Raw genomic sequence first — 20,535 nt, 5'->3', positions numbered from 1 at the left:
AATCTCAGAAAAAGAAACTTGTGTTGGTGTGAGAGCAGAGGACTAAAGGAGAGAGTTTGGTAACTAATTTTGAAGGGAGCTATTCAAATTATTCAGATGCTTGCTTTGCCCTCATCCTCTCTTCCCCTCCCAGGCAGTGAAGGCTCTTTTCTGTCCCCAGAGAGTGATGTCAGCACGGCCCATTGAAAACAGCCGTGCTGTGCTCCGAGATGAATGCCCTGGCTGAGCACAATGGCCCCAATTTGAATACCACGCGGATATATGCCAGATCGAAGCAGCAACAAAAGAAAGAGGGCTCCTCCGCTCCCTTTCAATCACGCTGTTTTCTTAGTAGTCGTAAATTTGCTACAACTGTTTATACCTTTTGTAGTTTTCAAGTGTCGATGAAGTTTGAAACACATAGATGACCTAGTGCGAGCGAGGCTGCCCTTGTTGTGGACTTCTTTTTTTTTTTGGTCATGATTGAAGATGGATTTTTGTGTTTGTGTGTGACCGCAGATCTACACAGACTGGGCCAACCACTATCTTGCCAAGTCAGGACACAAGCGTCTCATCAAGGACCTCCAAACAGACGTCACAGATGGAGTGCTGCTGGCTGAGATCATTCAGGTCGTTGGTAAGATAACGTGAACGTTATTTTAAAAATGTCTAAATTAAACTAGCTCGTGTGAGTGCTGTAAAAAGCAAGAGGCCACTGCTCAAACAGAAGTGGCCGACTCAAGCAGACTATTTTTGCAGTGTTAATTTTACAGGAGAAAGTTTCTACCGTATGTGATGTGTTTCTCAATCATGCAAAATGTGTACCAACTGGCAACAATAGCTAATGTTGGGTAAAATGAATCGCAGTCAGTGCTGCAGTAAGCCTGAGGCTGCAGGAAGGGCACTTGGCTTAAAACAAATGCCAAATCTTTTAGTGTGTGAGTTTGCTTGCAGTTGCAAACAACAAAATGAAGCAAGATCAAATCATGTGAAATATGGAAATGATAAACTATATTTATTGTACCTAGTTTCTCTGTTATGTTTCAGTAGAAAATAGCCCAGCCTCTACTGTTTGTATCAATCAGCTTGATTATTGTTATTTTTTTCATATATTTGTGTTCTATTTTGTGACATAACAGCACTGTGAAGATATTCAGCCTAAAGTGGGCTGTAAAAGTTATTTGTTCTCATATGGTGGTGACCTCTGGCTCCCTCTGTGCCATCATCATCATCAGTCTTGTCATCTTGTCAGGCCGTCCTCAGACTGTCATTTCATCTGCTGGCAGGCTGAAACAGGCCGACACCAGCTGACCGCTGACTCACCGCTTCTTTTCCCAGCTCTTCCCCCATGACCCACATTTTATGCCTCCTATTATTTGAATAGTGTCACAATTCTCAATTTTCATCTGATCCTTTTTTTTTATTTATTACGGACAAAGTTTGAGCACTACAATACCAGAGTAAAGATTTGAGAAGTCCCTTCAACTGTAGCACCATGGGATGATTTGTATATGAGCAAGTTTAGTTTTTCTATTTATAACTACAACAAAAATCATTTATGAGTAGCTACACGTGGGTCTTATGATCCGATACAACAGCCTATCTACTGGTCAGGTAGCTGCAGTATAAAGTGCGATGCTGTGATTCTTAAAACAGCAGCAGCAGCTGTTTACTGCATGAAAGTCTACAGCAGTTAGGCTACATTTATTTGTCTTAATTGCTGCTCTTTAGTTACACATTTTGGAAATTAATCTAATAGCACCAACATGTTAGTGCATATGAGTCATTTTCTTGTAGTTTGAACGCAGTCATTTTTAAAATTCTGAGTAAACTCCAATTACTGAACTATTGACAATAACTTTGCACTAAGCCACATCTGTGACACCTAATACTGTTGCTGCACTACATGTATGTGGCTGTGTCATGTATGTCTCTACCTTATAGAGTTGCAGTCGGGCTTAAAAAAAAATCCAGCTCCAGCCCGTAGCCATTTTTTCCAAACCCAATCCAACCTGATCATTTAGCTGTAATAGAGCCCCCCCCCCCAAAAAAAAAAAAAAAAAAAATTATTAAGCTTTTACTGCTTTTGTAAGCAAATCAGTTTGACATGATATTTTAAAAACATATTTAAAAGAAAGTAAGATGTAAGATTTTGTGTTTATTAAAAAAAAAATCACCAAATGATATTAACATATAAAAGTAATTATGTAACAAATCAACTCTAAACTCATCAACTCTAAAGATAGGCTATTATACAGATGAATAAAAATATTTTTAAAGCAAAATTATTTGGAAAAATATAGAACAAGGCTATTTTAATTGAACATGCTGCCCGCTTTGGCTTTTGTAGCTTACCATCAGTTCATCTAAATTATACTACCTGTTGCAATAACCTGTCACACATTATGTGTAGTATGTTATGTGTACTTTGTATGTCTATTGTACATTTAAGCTAATATTACTATCTGTGAAATACATATTTAAACTAATTAATCCTACTTGCATAGTTATATTCTACTGTGTTGTTTCTATATTTCTTTTGGACCTTGTAAATATTATATTTCTTTTCATTTTTGGTACTTTATTTTGTACTTTTATTGCATGCGTTAGTACAGTATTTCTTGTTTTGTTTTTTGAGCGAGTGGACACAGTTCTTCTCATCCTGAACACTTTATTGCATTGTTGTCTTGTGTTGACCTGCATGACAAATAAACATCCGTCCATCATCTTTACCCACTTCATCCCTTCTGGGTCACGGGGGTCACTGGTGCCCATGTCCAGCAGTGACTGTGTCAGAGGCGGGGGACACCCTGGACACAGGTCTCCAGTCCATCACAGGGACACATAGAGACAAACAACCATTCGCTCTCTCACTCACACCTAGGGACAATTTAGAGTTACCAATCAGTCTAACATGCATGTTTCTGATCTGTGGGTGGAAACCGGAGTACCCAGAGAAAACCCACGCATGCACGAAGAGAACATGCAAACTCTGCCCAGAAATGCCCCTGGCTGGGATTTGAACCTTGGCAACCTGCTAGCTAAGAGGTGGCAGCTCTACTAACAGAGCCACCATGCTGCTGACAAATAATAACAATAAAACTGTGTTTGATAGTGCAACACGGCCACACAAGCAGCTACTCATCCCAGATAGCTCAAATGGTCAACTAAGACAGAAAAATGGGCCAGCTTTGTTCAAAATGTGTGACTTACACCTGACACTACCTTGCACCCTGGCAGATTTGATTACAAGTAGACAGCTTGAAGTACAAGTGTTCGTACTTAGCAGTGAAATGTGTCTTGAGCATAGGCGTCACATTAATTAGCCTATATGTGAAGGGGACGTGTCCCCCTCACATTTAAAAAATATTCATTTTGACCCCCACCCCCCACGTTGACGATGAAATATCAGTTCACCCAGCGTGGTTTCTATTGCTACGTGAATGAATCCATTCCACTTGATTATTAGGAGAAAACTTAAACAACTGGGAAATGGTGGCACAGAGGTTAGAGAAGGTGGGCCTATGAATGGAAGATCGTTGGTTCAACTCCCGATACCAACAACATTAAAATGTATTTGGGATTGGTGAAGCATCCACACCTGCCTCCATCCTCATTTCCCCCACTCTGGGCCCTTGAGCAAGGTCCTTAACCCTGCCCCCCCCATCTGCTCCTCCGGGCGCCCTAGATGTCAGCTCTCTGCTCCACACAGAGGGCTGTGGTAGCTCAGTGGTCTGTAGTTTTGTCAGGAAGGACATCCGGCCTAAACAATCACCAAGTCTTTGTACGACTCAGTTCGCTGTGGCGACCCCTGAAGAAGGGAGCAGCTGAAAGAAGAAAAACACTCAAACAATTAAAAATCCACTCTGGGTTTACCTGGTTCCTACATCAACTCATCACGTTCAGTGTTTCCCTGAGGTCACTGGTCTTGGCAGGATGATCATCTCTTCAAGGATTTTTTCGGCTGGGTGGAGGGAGGAGGGGGAGACACCTCTGTGTTGTGTGATAGCTTAGCACTACGTTAGTGCTGGCAGTTGTTGACAGGGTTGGGGGTAGGGCGGGGGGTTTAGGATACATGAGAAAAGCGGAACGCTACATATGTAGCATTTAGCTAGCACATCTGTAGCTACAGTATGTTTTACATGTGCAAATTTTTTTGACCGGATTGAAATGTTTTCAGATTAAATAATTCCAATGTATCGTTTACATGGGCACAATCCCTTCATGACGAGCTCTTGCATGCAGCGGGCTTTCATTCTGAACATAAGTACTGACATGCGCAGAGCGGTAAACTCTCCTTCAAAAAAAACACAGGAGAAGTTCTACTTCCGTGATGAACGTAAACAAATGTGAGCATCCAAAATGGACCCGCGACAGGTTTTAATGATAGTGGAGACGTTACTGCACTCCCTGACTGAGCTACAGGTAATACAGATCATTTTGAGTTCTTTCAAAGTTTCTAGTAGAAATGTTGAGTCGCTCACCGACCAGTTTTGCTTCTCCGACACCCTAGCATTATTAGCATTAGCCAGGCGGAAATACGTGAGGCAGACATAGATCGCACATGCGCAGTCAGGTCAGTTTTCCACAATCAGAATAAGATGATCAGATTAAGTGTTTACATGCACACTGTTCGGATTATGAATTGGCATAAACCACCCATCTCATTCTGATTACAATTTCTTTCAGATCGAGCTGAATCAACAAAGAATATTCCGAACGGGGTGTTTACATGACGCGTCTTTATTTCAAATGGCCGTTTAATCCAATTACTTATGTCCATGTAAACATAGCTAGAATTGAACACCGCTAGCTTAGCGCTGTGTTACCAGGGTGGGGGTGGGGGGTTAGGATGCATGAGAGAAGCGGAGTGTGCTCTATTCACACAAGGAGAGCTGTTGGTCAGGCTACTTCTTGTTGTGCTGAGCTCTAAAGTAGTTAAATAGTTAATGATTCAAGAATTTACTTCTTGAGGTAAATGTAGACGTTTAACAACCCATTAAAATACTCCAGAATGCAGGAAATTACATCTTTATTCAAAAATTTCTGGGGTAGGACCCACAGACCCCCCCACCTGTGTCTCCCCCCCCCCACACACACACACCCCCCACACACATATCCAAATAAAAACACGCAAACTCTCAACTTGAATCAAAGATGGCTGCATTTTATTTTTAGTGTGGTTACATAAGTCTAGATAGAAATCCTGCATGACAGCTGACTGTTCCCCTGTTCCCAAATCAAATCAACAAACATTTAGAGCTGTTTATTCACCTGTTCTGCTGCCTTTTGTGTCCTCTGGGAAGAAAAAAAAAAGAGCCCTGATAAAATAAAGAGCAAGCTTGAGATGTTGGAATAAGATCTGACATGGCATCTGTTCTGTGCACCAACATAGACTCTATATTAGGATTTGAGGAAAGGAACAAGCATAAATATTTAATGTTCACAAATGAAAAAGGACAGATTTGTTTTATTGTATCTAATGAAGCTCAAATTTAAGTTAACATCTAGTTCTTGTCAGTCCAATTAGAGAGGTCAAACATTTGTAGTATATCTGGCATTTTTAGTGATTTTAGCGTTTGTTCTAAGTTTCAAGTCATCTCACGCACGGCATTCCTGCCTTTAGACAACCTGACAGAAGACTTTAAAAGATTATCATTTGTTTCTGCCTATTTGTCTTGAAAGTTCAACTTTTTGGAAATAAAAAATGTAAATGTCTTCATGAAAAACTTGTGTGACAGCTGTCCTCAGATCAAATGACCACAGATTTAGAGCTGTCTGTTCACCTGTTCTGTCCCGCCTCTTTGTACTTTAAATCATTGCTTGAACCGTCTCGTTATAGAAGAGTTTGTTCTTTCTAAGCTGGGAATTCACTTGTGAAAACAAAATACTATAAAACCTACAGAAAATTATCAGTATTATGTTATACATGTACATTGTTTTTGTATTTTTACTGTAAACTTTGTCATAATATGAAACATTTGGGCATCACAGAAAAGCTGCTGTGATTGTTTGCAGTGTCTCCTACAGCAATAAGCTGGATTACACAGCAGATGACAAAAACATTCTGAAATAATCTGGAACAACACCCCAAATGAATTAAATTTAAACTAGAGAAATTGAATTTCCTGCAAAAATGAAGTGTGCATTATTATTGCTGAAGTACTTGCTGAATTACAGCTGAAATTAGCTAAAAACATGCTGAAATGTAGCTGAAATAAAATAAGCCTACATTAGCAGAAGAACGCAGAAAGAATACATATTTGATAAATTAGGTTTAAATAATCAGAAATGAGCATAAAAAGAAATTAGCTAAAAAAAAAGGTGAATTTAGCAACAAACAAATAAAGCTGAAAAGTAGCTGAAAAGGCAGAAAGAAGTTTAAACTACTGGGAAGAAGCGGAAAGAGCTGAAAAAAAGCTTAAAATGTGTCATGAACCAGAGGCCGGATCGCAAACAACAACAACAACCACTGAGAGGGTTAAAAGATTTATTGTGAAATAAAGTAAAACTCTGGAGTAGGTCCGGTTCTGGGCTGGTTCCGATCTTCTGATTGGTAGTTCGTGATTGGGTAGTGTTGTAGTGGCGGGCTGCCAGTAGAAGTAGAACTGATGTTAAGGTCCACTGGAACGGAGTCCAACAGGCTTGCAACTAAAAGATAAAGGTTAGTAGATGCAGGGGGAAAGAGACTAATTGGGGAAATGAATCTGTGGGAATCAGATTCAGGGGTAAGGATAAGTCCGTGATACAGAATGAGCTTGACCTTTAATCCGTGATCCAAAAAACAGTCAGAAGGGAAAGGCAGAGTTCATACCGTGAAGTCAGTTGTTCAGCAGAAGTATCCAGTACGTGATCCAAAAAGAGAGTCAAAAAACAAGAACATGAGTCGGTACCTGATCAGATGAGCAAAAGCAGACGAGGGCTGAGGCAAAAGCGTGGTCGTGGTCAAGGCAAGGGTCATGAACGTGATGAGTCAATCAATGGAATGCTGGAAAGTCTACTGCTGATGAGACAGGATAGAGAATCTGGCCCAGACTGAGAGGAATGAGTGAGCTTAAGTACTGACTGGACCAGGTGGTGGAGCTGTGGGATAATGAGCGGTGACAGGTGACATGAGTTGAGTGATTACTGAGTGTGCAGCATGACAGAGGAGCTGACAGAGCAGAGCTATGACAAAAATGTGTAATTAGTTGAAAAAGCTAGAATTAGCATGAAAACAGTTAAATAGTAGCTGAAATAAATGAAAGCAGAAATAAGCTGTAAGGAGCACAACAAGCTAAAATTAGCATAAAGAAGTTAATTAAGCTGAAAGTAGCAGACATTACCATGAAAAACTTGAATTTATCTGAAAAAAACTGAAATTAGCTAAAACATGCTAACATAGTAGCTGAAAAGGGAGAACAAGCTTAAATTAGAAAAAGAAAGCATAAAAAATGCATGTTTGGTCAAATATACTGGTACTGGATACTAGACTTTTTAACAAACAGACCACACTCAGTGAGGATCCACAACTTCTCCTCCTCCACCATAACCCTCAGCACTGGCTCTCCTCAGGGATGTGTGTTGAGCCCCCTCCTGTTTACTCTGCTCACGTATGATTGTGCAGCTACCCATCCAGGCTGTCACATTGTAAAGTTTGCAGATGATACAGCGGTGGTGGGATGCATCACAAACAATGATGAGTCCAGCTACAGGCAAGAGGTGGAACACCTGGAGAGCTGGTGCAAAGAGAATAACATTCACATCAATGTGAAGAAGACAAAGGAGATGATTGTGGACTTCAGAAGGAACAAAAACATTTACACCCCCCTGAACATAAGAGGATCTGCGGTGGAAGTGGTCTCCAGCTACAAGTACTTGGGTGTACACATGAATGACAACCTCAGCTGGAGCAACAACACCACCAGCCTGATCAAGAAAGCTCATCAGAGACTCTACTTCCTCAGACGGCTGAGGCGAGCTGGTCTGGGAAGCTCAGTCCTCACCTCCTTCTACAGGTGTGCAGTGGAGAGCATCCTGTGCTCCAGCATCAATGTGTGGCATGGAGGCTGCACAGCTGCAGAAAGAAAAGCTTTGCAGAGAGTGGTGAAGGCTGCACAGAAATCTGTCGGAATCAGCCTCCCCACCATCACAGACGTCTACACCTCCAGATGCAGGAAGAGGGCCACCTGCATCATGAAGGACCCCACTCACCCAGCACACACACTTTTTGCCCGCTCCCCTCAGGAAGGAGGTTAAGGAGCATTAAGTGTAGAACCACTAGACTGAGGAACAGCTTCTATCCTGAGGCTGTTAGACTCATGAATCTCTAACTAGAATAATCACTGTGAAAAACCATATCATGTTGCTGCTGATCTGTTTCATGTTGCTGCTGATCTGTTTCATGTTGCTGCTGATCTGTTTCAATGTTGATGTGTTCATGCGTGCACATCGGCTCACAGACTCATGTTCATGTTTGTGCTGATGTTCAATGTTTTATGTTATGAGTGCTTAGTGTATATTTAGTTGATGTTTTTCTTAGTTCATATCTTAGATGTTATTACTGTTTTTCTTATACATTTTATTGTTGGATGTAACTGGGACCCTGTGTACATAATTTCACTCCACCACATGTACCACATGAGGTGCGAATGACAATAAAGAAACTCTGACTCTGACTCTGATATGTTAAAAGAAGGAGAAATGAGCACGAAAATGTGGAAATTATCTGAAAAAAGCTGAAAATAGTAAAAAAAAAAATAAAAAAACAGCTGAAAGGTATAGCTAAAAAGTTGAAAGAAGCTTAAATTACCAGAAGGGAGTGGAGGGAGCACATTTTTGCTGAACTAGGCTGAAAAAAGTTTAAATGAGTGCACAACATGTGGAATTAGCTGAAAAAATAGCATAAAACAGCTATATAGTAGCTGAAATAGCAGAAAAAAATGAAACTTGCAGAAATAAGCTGAAAGGAGCATAACAAGCTGAAATTAGCAGAAAGAATTTAGAAGAAGCACACAAATGTTGTAGTTAGCTGAATAAACCTGAAAGGAGCACAAAACAGCTGAAGAAACAGCAGGAAGTAGCTGAAAAAAGATAAATTTACACAAGGAAGCTGAAAGAAGCTGAAGCAGAACAAATTGTGAAAGGAGCAGTAAATTGTTGTAAACAGATCTAAAGATTTAAAGGATTGAAAATGAGCTCAATTCATTTTCTATGAGAAAAAAAATGGTAGAAAAGGCTAAATATCTCAAAAAGCTAAAGTTGCACCAATACCAAAAGTCATAGCAGGATTGTCCTGAAAGAGCTGAACGTTTTGATTTATGATTTGTTGAAATAGCTTAAAAACTGTGGGACGAGAAATGCACCTAAAAATGTACGGAATAAAAATGGATCACAATAGAGTGAAGGCTTCATAAACATTCACACTGGTCTTTACTCCAGTTCACAACAGTGGTGCTCGTCTATCTGTTCTACACAAAAAGGAAACAAAATGTCTGGTTTATATACAACCATAAACAGTCCAGTTCACTCTGATTTCATTGATTGATTTTGAATACAGTCACATTCAGCATATACGTTGTTTTAAAAAGACAATTCATAAACCGGTTGTTTTGCTATAGGAAGCTTGAACCAAATATTCGTCATGACTTTGTCTCCCGTTGTGGGCGTGCGAGGGACAGTAGGTGACAGAGGAGCAGAAAAGTTCCTTTTAACAGGAAAATAAAAACCTTCAGCAGAATCAGACAGGAAGAGCCACCATCTGCCTCACCCAACTGGGGGGGGGGGGGGGGGGGGAGAAGACGAGACAGAATCACAGACAAATACAAACGCTCCAGGCCCCAGACAAATATATTAAAAGCTAAATGTATTGACAGCTATAAATGTATTGACAGCTATAATATAGATACATGGAGTTGGTGCAGCTCAGTGGTGGTCCTGAGGTGGAGCTGTCCCACTGGCCCCTCCATGTCTCTGAGGCAGAAGTCTGTGCTGTTGGCACAGTTGTCAGCTGTGATTTGACGACCATGTCTCAGCTGCTGTTGGCTGGGCCTCTAATGGACGAGAGCAATTCCTGACACCACACACACACACACACACACACACAGGTTTGTTTTGCTATCTTTGTGGGGCCTTTGCATTGACTTCCATTCATTTTTCATTCATTTCTGTAGCCTAACCATGACCTTTATCCATAACCTAACCATTACCAGTACATACCTAACCCTAAACCTAACACATCCTCAATTCACACCTTAGTCCTAAACCTAGCCCCTAACCCAACAACGGGACTTCTTCTTATGGGGCCCGGGCTTTGGGCCCCATAAGGAGCAGTTGGTCCTCACAATGTAGTATAAGTTGGAAAAATGGGCCTCACAAAGTAGCATAAACAAGGACACACACACACACACACACACACACGCCTTCTTTAAATAAAGCAGCACGGCACTGCTGGTCGGGGCCCCAGTGGCATCGCTCCCATTTGCTGGGATCAGATAATGTTTCATGTCTCTGAGAGGAACAAGGGGGGGTCGCCACAGTCACCGGCATGGTCACCTCTGCTGCGTCACACTTAGACAGCAACTGTCTGGGTCTCACACGCGCACATCAAAGTGTCCATCGTTGGGAATAAAAGAGAGGATTACGATGGCCTCCCACAGATTAAAATAGCTTTTAATCTCTCCTCTCTCTGTCTCCTCCTCAGCCAATGAGAAGATTGATGATATCAATGGCTGTCCCAAGAGCCGTTCTCAGATGGTAAGTGATCTAAGTTTGTTTTGGGAGCGAGTTGTGACATTTAACCGTGTGCGCACGTGTGGGAAGGAACACACCCCTTTGATTTAGCGTCTCAGCGGTCCCTGCTGGAAGTGGCGGTGCAGAAGTCACTGAATGATTGTGGATGAGGATCTTTAGTCCATTTATATTCTCTCCTGTGGTCTGGTGGGCCACTGTCTGCGAACCATCTGGCTCTGGGCTAAAAGCATCGCAGCGTTTGGGTTTTGCCACTTAGCTTTATCTGGTTACACTTGCAATAAAGACCGCTTTCCCACATCTTCAGGAGACGGTGCAGTAAGGAGAAACTTTTGTTTGTTTGTTTGTTTCTTCCCTTAGGGACATTTAATTTATCTAAGAGGGCTTTTTGTCTGGTGTGTGTAATAATGCTGGTGGTATTTTACCGTTTTCACGGTCTTCTGTTGTCTGTGGGAAATGATCCAAGCCCTTCACTGCATCTGATGGGGTTTAAATTGGGCCAGTGTGCCAGCTGAGATGGGGGGGTGGGGGTACTTTTGGCCACCAGCCAGATTATTGAAGGCTCACAAAGCACCAGAGAGGGAGAGAGACACATACACACCCAAATGTAACATCTGAGGAGGATCCACAGCTGATCCCTGAACCCTCATGACAAACATACTGACACCGGACCCAAAGACCGAGGGAATTCTTTCCACACTGATCGTCGTTTCTTTATACTTTGCAGAAATTTGTTTATTTTTCTGATTGCATCTTTTTTATGTGTTTGTTTCAGACTCATCCATGATTCAAAAACTTATTTTTATTTGTTGCAATGAATTCAACCATATAGTTTGTGTGTGTTTAAATGTGGCTGAATTAAGGCATTGCAATTATATTAATAAACTAACCAACTATGCATCAGTTACCAGGTGGACCAGTGAAGATGTCAAACGATCTAATTGGCTGTTTGTTAGCTTTATTACACTTTATCACACATGCACACGTTTGCTGTAATCCTGTTTGTCATATCTGATTTAAACCCTGCTTGTGTCTGTGAAATCTTTCGGCAACAACCTAAGCTAATCCGACCAACACACTTTTAACGAGCCCGAACTGCTGCCGTCACATTAATCGACTCGCAGCAGCAGTGGGTTCATTTTGCCTCTGATCACAGATCGTGCTCTCAAATCAAAACAGCTGTCAACTAGCATTTCTTCCACTGGTTTTTATCCACAATAATTAGCTGCAACACGTCATTTTCGTCAAAAAGAATAAAATTATGATGGTGTTTTATCTGCAGCTCTGTCTGACTACACATCAGTATTTTCCACAGTCCTCTACGGACTTTTTTATTTTTAAATACAGTGCAGCACGCTCCTTAGCAACACATCCAGATGCAACATGCAATTGTATTTTTACAGTTTGTGTGTGGTAGTGCGGTTTCTCATCAGTCAAAAAGCAATTACCGGTACTATTTTTCTTCGTTTGGAGCAAATAAATCACAATCTGATAACAGCTGTGCTCCTTACTTGAAATTGAAAGAAAGCATCTTAATATTTACGAAATTTGTCACGAGACACATGGCTATAACTATTAAACATAATATAAACCCATTTTGTCACAGAATGGGTTTATATTTTTACTGCCAAAACGTAACAGGAAGTGACGACAAAGAGGAACTGTTCAGCTTCACCTTCAGTTTCTTGGGCCGTCAGCTGTGTCGAACAACAGAACCTAAAACTAGTGCTCGGTCATCTGATAACAGCTGATCTTCATCATCTCTCTGATAGTGACTCAAAATAATTGTTGTTCCCAACCCTGGTCCTTGAGGAACACCATCCTGCGTGTTTTAGTTGTTTCCCTGATTTGAATCAATGAGTGACTAACAGGCTTCCGTAGAGCTCGATGACTTGATTAGATCACTGAATCAGGTGTGTTGGAGTAGGGAAACAACTAAAACATGCAGGATGGTGTTCCTCAAGGACCAGTGTTGGTAACCACTTAATTCTAATGAAACGCCAGATTCTTCCTTACTGTGTGTTGTTAGCCATTGTAGCACTGCTTTGTTTACATGCAAGCGTTCCTCTTTGTTGTCACTTCCTGTTTACTGTGCTGTGACATTTGTGACCATATATCTCAATGACTGTTCATCTCAGTGGTGTAATTTTTTATGCTATATGTTATTAATATTATCTTTACAATAATGCATTTGTATTATCCTGAACATTTGATGCCACGGGCACTTTTAAGTAAAAGACATTCAGTAAGTGTAAACATTTAACAAGGTATTTTGGTTACCTCAATTCAATGTTGGGATGTTTTAAACAACCACAGCTTGCTTGATGAGTTCAAATGAAATCTCATTGTATTAGAATAATGTGCATCCTCAAAGATTTGTGTGATTAACTAAAACTTGGCTCACACTGATTTTCGGTTGTAGTGAATGGCCTGTATATTCTTAACTCTTGATAGTTACTTGTGTAGTGAGCTAGGTTCGGCTAACTTGTCTTGCTACAATGCAAGGTTTACTCTGCCACTTTTTGCTTAAGAGTGAATTACATCACAAAGATCAGACAGATTTCTGTCCAACAATTAAAGGAAACTAAGTTCTGATGTTGAAGCTCTAATTATTATGTTCAGACACTAAATAAAGGGGGAGAAGGATGAGGCAAAAAAGCCAGTTGTGGATGGCTCATGGCAGGGAAAACAACATCAGTCGAGCACGAGTTTGTATTTAATATTTGTCGTAGGTCATCTTTGGTCATGAGTGCGCTGAACTGGCTGCTGGCGAGCCTTTCAGACTGAACGACCACAAACTGCCAGTTCGAGCTCATAACTAAAGGTTTTCAAACTCTTTTCACAACAGATGTTTTTTTATGTTGTTTTTTGTCTAAGATGGTCAACGATCACTCAGTATAAACCTGAGCGACTGCAGTGTCACATGTCTTGCATGTCTGAAGGAACTTGTGACCAGATAATCAGAATATTGTTGTATGTTTTATTTTTGACTGGATAAAGGCAGATTGCTTGTTGCTACTAGAGTGTTTTAATATGTATTAAATATTTTCACTGCTGCAGCCTGTTGGTGAAGCAGTTCTCTTTGCCAATGCTTAGTTGGGTCATTTATTGTTTCCTGTCACAGAGCAAAGAGGGGGAATACCCTCCGTCCGTTTAGAGAGCTGCATAACTTAAAAAAATAAAAGAGGACCGATTTCTGTTTTAGTGCATGGCTGTATCTCAGTATAAGAAAAAATCCTTTTGGAAAATTGGGTAGTCAAATCCAAGATGGCTGCCACCATATAAGTCCGTCCATCTTATGAGCAGGATAACTTGGAAAATAATCAACGTGTTGACTTCTATTTTGGTGTGTGGCTGCCTCTAGGTGAAAATAAGGTCACCATTGAAATTTGGGTTGCCATGTCAAAATCCATGCCCAAGGCCACCATTAGCCACCCCCTGGCTCCACCTTTGCACCTCACTCTGTGCTACCTTGGACAAGCAAAAAGTACATAAATAAAAACCTACCTCTCTTCGTCTACACAGTGTAACTCCTACCCACTTAAATATCTTGCATCAAAACTATTAAGGTGTACTTAATGTACACCTTAATGTAATCGGGTATTTGTGTTTTGAGGAACATATGACTTTCACTCCACTACCTTTCAAAGACAAATATTGTACTTTTGACTCCACTACATTTCTGCAAAGCTTCTCGTTACTCGTTACTTTTAGCTCAGCTTTGTTGCTGTTTTTCTTTCCTGAAATATGATTGGCCAGATGCTATGCTTCTCACAAGGGGAACCAATCACTGTCGTCGCTCACACCTGGGATGGATTTGGAATTACATCATCCTCTTTAACTGTACTTTTGAATACTTAAGTATTTTCAAAAGTAAGTACTTCAGTATTTTAACTTGAGTATACTTTTGACTGAGCAACGTTTACTTCTAGTTGAGTAAGATTTGACCATGAGTATCAATACTTTTACTCAAGTACTATAGTTGAGTACTTTGTCCACCACTGCCCATTGGTGTATGAATGTTATAAAGCACTGATTATTCTTTGTATAGATCTGGTAGAGTGCGTATCTTTGAGTATCTTGAAAAGGTAGAAAGGTGCTATATAAGTACATTGACTTGCATTTTGTCTTCAATTCCAGTCCAGGAAAACACTCTTCGAAATCTATCAGCTACAGGAGGACAGCATACTTTTTTTTGTTTGTTTGCTTATTTGTTTTTCTCAGTATAGGGCTTTCACATTCAGGCTGGTAATGTTAATATACTTTCTGCTTGGATCTGAAATTTGCTTTTTACTGAAACATTTTAGATTCTGAGCCACATGGCAAGCATTTATCCTGAAACATGAACCTTTGTATCTTTTTGTGGGTCAAAGAGATGCTTTTCTACGAAATCAAGTTTTAGTCACTGAGTATGTATGTTGGATATTCATAGATGGTAAATGATAAATAGACTGTACTTATGTAGCGCCTTTCTATCTAGTCAAAGAAGCTCTTTACACTACAATCTGTGCCCTCATTTACCCATTTATACCACACTCTACTAGATCTATACAAAGCTAATCTCAGGAAATGAGGGTTCAGTGTATTGCCCAGGGACACTTCAACAAGTGACTGCTGGTGGAATCGAACCCCCAACTCTCCCATTGGAGGATGACTGGTCTAACCACTCAGCCACGGCCGCCCCATAGTGTATGAACAGTTCATTTCTGTCAAAATCAGCTTTGAATTAACATTTATGTATTGTTACTACTAATGTGAGTTTAATTGGATCTCTGTGTATAATCTCAGTAGCTTTAAGGTTAACTCTGTGCAGTTGAGCAGCTCTGATGGCAGGTGCATATGCAGTCATTATGCAAATATCTGCTCTGTGTGTTGTGGAGCTGTCAAAACAAACGCACAGGTCCATGGAGTTTATTTGGCAGCTGTGTTAGAGAAATGAGTGAGCCCACTTTTTACTCCACTTGCTCCCAATGCTTCCAAAGCTGCTGCCAATTACCACCACTTAACTTAACCTCAGCCTCTAAAGGAGTAAACATGGAAATAAGCTCCATCGGTGAATCAACTGTAGCACTCTCACCCTGCACTCATGTTGGTTGATTAGCATAATGCTCATACAGGCCGGAGTGAGGGGGCTCTTTTTACAGCTGCCACGTCGTTAAACGGACCCCCATCGTTTGGTCAATGCTCCGCCACCCACTCAGGAACCGAGCGAGTGCGTTTGTCTTTGTGGGTTTAGTGTAGAGGAATGGTGTTGATTTCACACTGAACTGTTAAAACCACACAAGCTGCTACTCACGCTCAGTGAAAAACGACATGGCACGCTTGTCCAAGCATCCCATGTTGAAGCAGCAACGTTCGAAGGGATCTGGACTTTTCCTGCTGTGAGAGCTAAAGTTTAGGACCACGAGAGCTTCTTAAGCTGTTTTAATCACCAACTAGAGAACTTGCATTTGCAAATGTAGTGTGAATGCTTATTGCTGAAGAACTTGCTGAAAAACAACTGAAATTAACTCTAATAATGTAATAATGTTTTTAATAATGCACATTTGAGTTGTTTTTTTTTTTTTTTGAGAAACACAATTTCAGTCCTCTGTGTAAAGAACAGTGAAATGATTTGATTGGCAATAAAGTTCCCTTCACTTCAAAATGTGTGGAATTTTAGCTGAAAAGGAAGAACAAGCCTATTAGCAGAAGAAAACAGAAAGAACACCTATTTGCTGAATTTTCATTTAACCTTTATTTAGACAGGTTAATCCCACTGAGCCTCAGGGACTCATTTACAAGAGAGACCTGATTTCTTTAACAAAGAGTGAATGCAACAGTGAATTAGGTTTAAATAAGCAGAAATGTGCACATAAATTATGAAATTAGATACAAAAAGCTGAAATTAGCTAAAAAAAAACCCTAAAAAAAACCTGAAAAGTAGCTGAAAAGGCTGAAAAAAAAAAAGCTTAAACGACCAGAAGGAAGTGGAAAGAGCTGGAATTAGCTCAAAAATGTGAAATTAGCTGAAAAAGCTAAAAAAAAAAAAAAAAAGAGAGAGAGCATAAAACAACTAAATAGTAGCTGAAATAACTGAAACTAGCAGAAATAAGCTGAAAGGAGCATAACTAGCTGAAATTAGTAGAAAGAAGTTAATTAGGCTGAAAGAACAGAAGTTACCACAGAAAAATTTAATTTATCTGAAAACACCTGAAATTGGCTAAAATAAATTCTACAAGGCTAGCTGAAAAGGTAGAACAAGTTTAAATTAATAGAAGAAGGCAGAAAGAACACATTTGCGCAATTAGTCTGAAAGAAGCAGAAATGTGGGGGGGAAAAAAAAGTGGAAATTATCTGGGGAAAAAGTCACTGAGGTCTTTAATGACATTTTCTTAACCACTGATACCGGTGATTCTGTGCTGCTTGTCCTGTTGGACCTCACAGCCGCCTTTGACACCATCGACCATGAGATCCTCATTGCTAGGTTGGAGCAGTGGGTGGGCATCACAGGGTCAGCCCTCAATTGGTTCAGATCTTACCTCACTGACAGATCCTTTTGCGTCTCCATCAAGGATTTTAGTTCTTCAGCGGCAGAGCTTAAATGGGGGGGTTCCACAGGGGTCCATCCTGGGTCCCCTCCTATTCTCTTTATACCTGCTGCCGCTTGGTGCTATTTTCCGGAAACACAACATGCCCTTCCACTTCTACGCCGATGACTGTCAAATTTACTTCCCCCTAAGACACAATGGCACATGCTCTATTCAACCTCTGCTCGACTGCCTGGCTGACATCAGGGACTGGATGGCTTTAAACTTCTTAAGTTTAAATGAAAAGAAGTCTGAAGTCATGTTGTTCCCTCCCAACGACACGATCACAAACCATTGCATCGACCTCTCCGCTCTAGCCCTGTCAGAAAAACAGAGTCACTAATCTGGGAGTGATAATGGACCCTTCCCTGAAGCTTAACAGTCATGTAAACATGATTGTTAAATCATGTTTCTTCCAACTGAGGCGGCTGTCTAAACTGAAGCCCATATTGTCCAAAAATAACCTGGAGACAGTAATACATGCATTCATTACATCTAGGCTTGATTACTGAAATTCGCTCCTGTTTGGTATCAGTCAGACCTCCATTGCACGACTACAACTGGTCCAGAATGCAGCAGCCCGATTTTTAACCAGTACAGGCAAAAGAGAGCACATTACACCAGTTTTGGCCTCACTGCACTGGTTACCGGTTCACTTTCGAATCCAGTTCAAAATACTGATGTATGTCTACAAATCACTGAACACTGTCGCCCCCCATTTCTCTGATCTGCTACAACCGTATGTCCCACCACACTCCCTGAGGTCAGCGGACCAGTTGCTCCTCACAGTTCCAGGAACTCGTCTTAAGCGCAGAGGTGACAGGGCCTTCTCTGTAGCAGGACCAAGACTCTGGAACGAGTTACCTCTGCTTGTCAGACAGGCCCCCTCCCTCTCGGTTTTCAAGTCACGTTTAAAAACTCACTACTATTCAGTAGCTTTCAACACCAGATGATCTGTGTTATGATCCTGTATGCTCTACACTGATTTGTCGTCATTATCTGCATCGTTTTTATGTCTATATTCTGATTTATTTCATTTTGTATTTTGCTTTGTGTGTTACCTGTTGTTCTGTCTGTACAGCACTTTGGTTGGCCTTGTCGCTGTTTTAAGTGCTCTATAAATAAAATGGTATGGTATGGTATGGTATGGTAAAAAAAGAAATTAGCCAAAAAATAATAATAAATATGAAATGTAGCTAACTAAAAAAGCAGAAAGAAGCTTAAATTACCATAAGGAAGTGGAGAGAGCACAATTGTGCCCAAGTAGACTGAAAGAAGCAGAAATGAGCACAAAAAGGCAAAATTATTTTCTCAAAAACCTGAAATTAGCAACAACAGCAGATAATAATAATAATAACAATAATAATAATAATAAAACAGCTGAAAAGTAGCTATAAAAGCAGAAAGAATCTTAATTACCAGAAGGAAGTGGAGAGAGCATATTTTTGCTGAATTAGGTTGAACAAAGTTCAGCTAAATAGTAGCTGAAAGAACAGAAAAAGCAACTTTTGAAACTTGCAGAAATAAGCTGAAAGGTGGGTAACAAGCTGAAGTTAGCAGAAAGGAGTTAGAAGAAGCACAAAAATGTTGTAGTTAATGGAAAGGATTTGAAAGGATCACTAAACAGCTGAACAAACAGCTGAAAGTAGCTGAAAAAAGTTTAAACTTGCACAAAGAAGCTGAAAGAAGCTGAAGCAGAACAAAGTGTGAAAGGAGCAGTAAAAGGTTGTAAACAGATCTAAAGATTTGAAGGATGTAAAATGAGCTCAATTCATTTTCTATGAGAAAAAATGCCAGAAAAGGCTAAATATTTCAAAAGGCTAAAGTTGCACCAATACCAAAAATCATAGCAGCCTTCTCCTGAACAAGCTGAATGTTTTGATTTATGATTTGTTGAAATATCCTGATGCATGCTCAATAATTTTTTATTTTTTTAGATTTGTTGAAATAGTACAAAAATTGTGGAATGAGAAAGATGCTGAAAAACATAGAAGAAAGATGGACCACAACAGTGTGAATGCTTCATAAACATTCACACAATAATATGTTTACTACTAGATGACTTGATGGCTGCTCTAACGATTGGACTGGTAGCCTGACAGCCACACCAACAAAAACCAGCAGGGCCAGGTGTTTAATGTGCTTTTCTACCTGTGTGTGCTTGCTCAAAAATCTCTACTGACAACATGTAATTTTGTCACCGTTTCACCTTTGGGTGTCGCGTCACTTCAAACTGACTGGTCACACCCAGCACCAATTTGTACACTGTTTTGTACAGCAGTAAGTTTTATTTTACTTTCTCTCTTAACATGTGCGTGTTTTAACAGAAGGAAATGCTGAACAATACCAGAGACATGTTTTATTGTTGCTTTGACTACCTGGTTGATGTTTGATCAGAGAGAGAGGTTTAACCAGTGTGTGTTTGAGAGAGAAACACCCCCAAATATGTCAGCTGCTCAGAACTGATGGGATCACATAGTGGACTGAAAAATAACTGAACAGTTTCTCTAGTGAAGCGATTACATACAGAAAAACTAATATTTAGAGATGACCTATGGATTCAGATGGCCACAACATAAAACAACTCTGCAACTAAAAGGGATCTTTTTTTTTCAAAAACTGTGACAGATTTTTAAAGTATCTTTTCTAATTTAATATGTATTTGCTCATTTTAAGTAAGTTAAAGTAATACTGGGTGTATGGTTTTCAGTATCTCGTGAAGATTGTGTTAAAACTACAAGTCACCTATCATGAATCTTTATAAAGACTTTTATCCACTGAAGTTAATTGACTGTAGAATAGGATCACTTTGAATTGTTTGCCATATAAGCACTGTAAGGTATTTACAGTATGCCATGATGTAAACTAAATCCCGAAAAGTTCAGTCAGTTCATCTGTCATGTCATTGTGAGCAAGGCAAACAAACGAATCAACATCGCCGTCACTGAGCTGGTCACCCAGGGTACCCTGAGCCAGACTAAAGGCCTTTGGATCCTTCAAGCTTGCTAAGAAGGAGCCTGCAGCTGCCAAACCCGCTAAGAGGTGGTGAAAAAAGCTGCCGCTAAAGCCAAGAAGCCTGCCGCCAAGAAGACCACAGAGAGAAACCTGCTGTTAAGAAGTCAAAGGTGCTCAAGAAGTCCCCCAAGAATGCACTGGTCAAAAAGGCAGTAAAGAAGGTGACAACAGCTCCAAGATGGTCACTCCTAAGAAGTCAAAGGCCATCAAGAAGTCCCCCAAGAAGGCACCGGTCAAGAAGGCA

At 40.4% G+C, this 20,535-nt stretch overlaps 1 protein-coding gene across 1 annotated transcript in view; it reads left to right on the top strand.

Annotated features, from left to right (window-relative positions):
• nav2a (neuron navigator 2a) overlaps positions 1-20,535 on the top strand; it is a 162,430-nt gene that overhangs the window by 9,241 nt on the left and 132,654 nt on the right. Inside the window, exons 2-3 of the mRNA XM_037694567.1 lie at positions 499-616; positions 10,661-10,713. Of these exons, the coding sequence (XP_037550495.1) occupies positions 499-616; positions 10,661-10,713 (171 nt within the window). The remainder of the gene's footprint in view (positions 1-498; positions 617-10,660; positions 10,714-20,535) is intronic.

The sequence above is a fragment of the Nematolebias whitei genome, chromosome 2 (assembly GCF_014905685.2).
Source record: "Nematolebias whitei isolate Nwh7 chromosome 2, NemWhi1, whole genome shotgun sequence".
NCBI lineage: Eukaryota > Metazoa > Chordata > Actinopteri > Cyprinodontiformes > Rivulidae > Nematolebias > Nematolebias whitei.
This window is presented reverse-complemented; position numbering and strand designations above follow the sequence as displayed.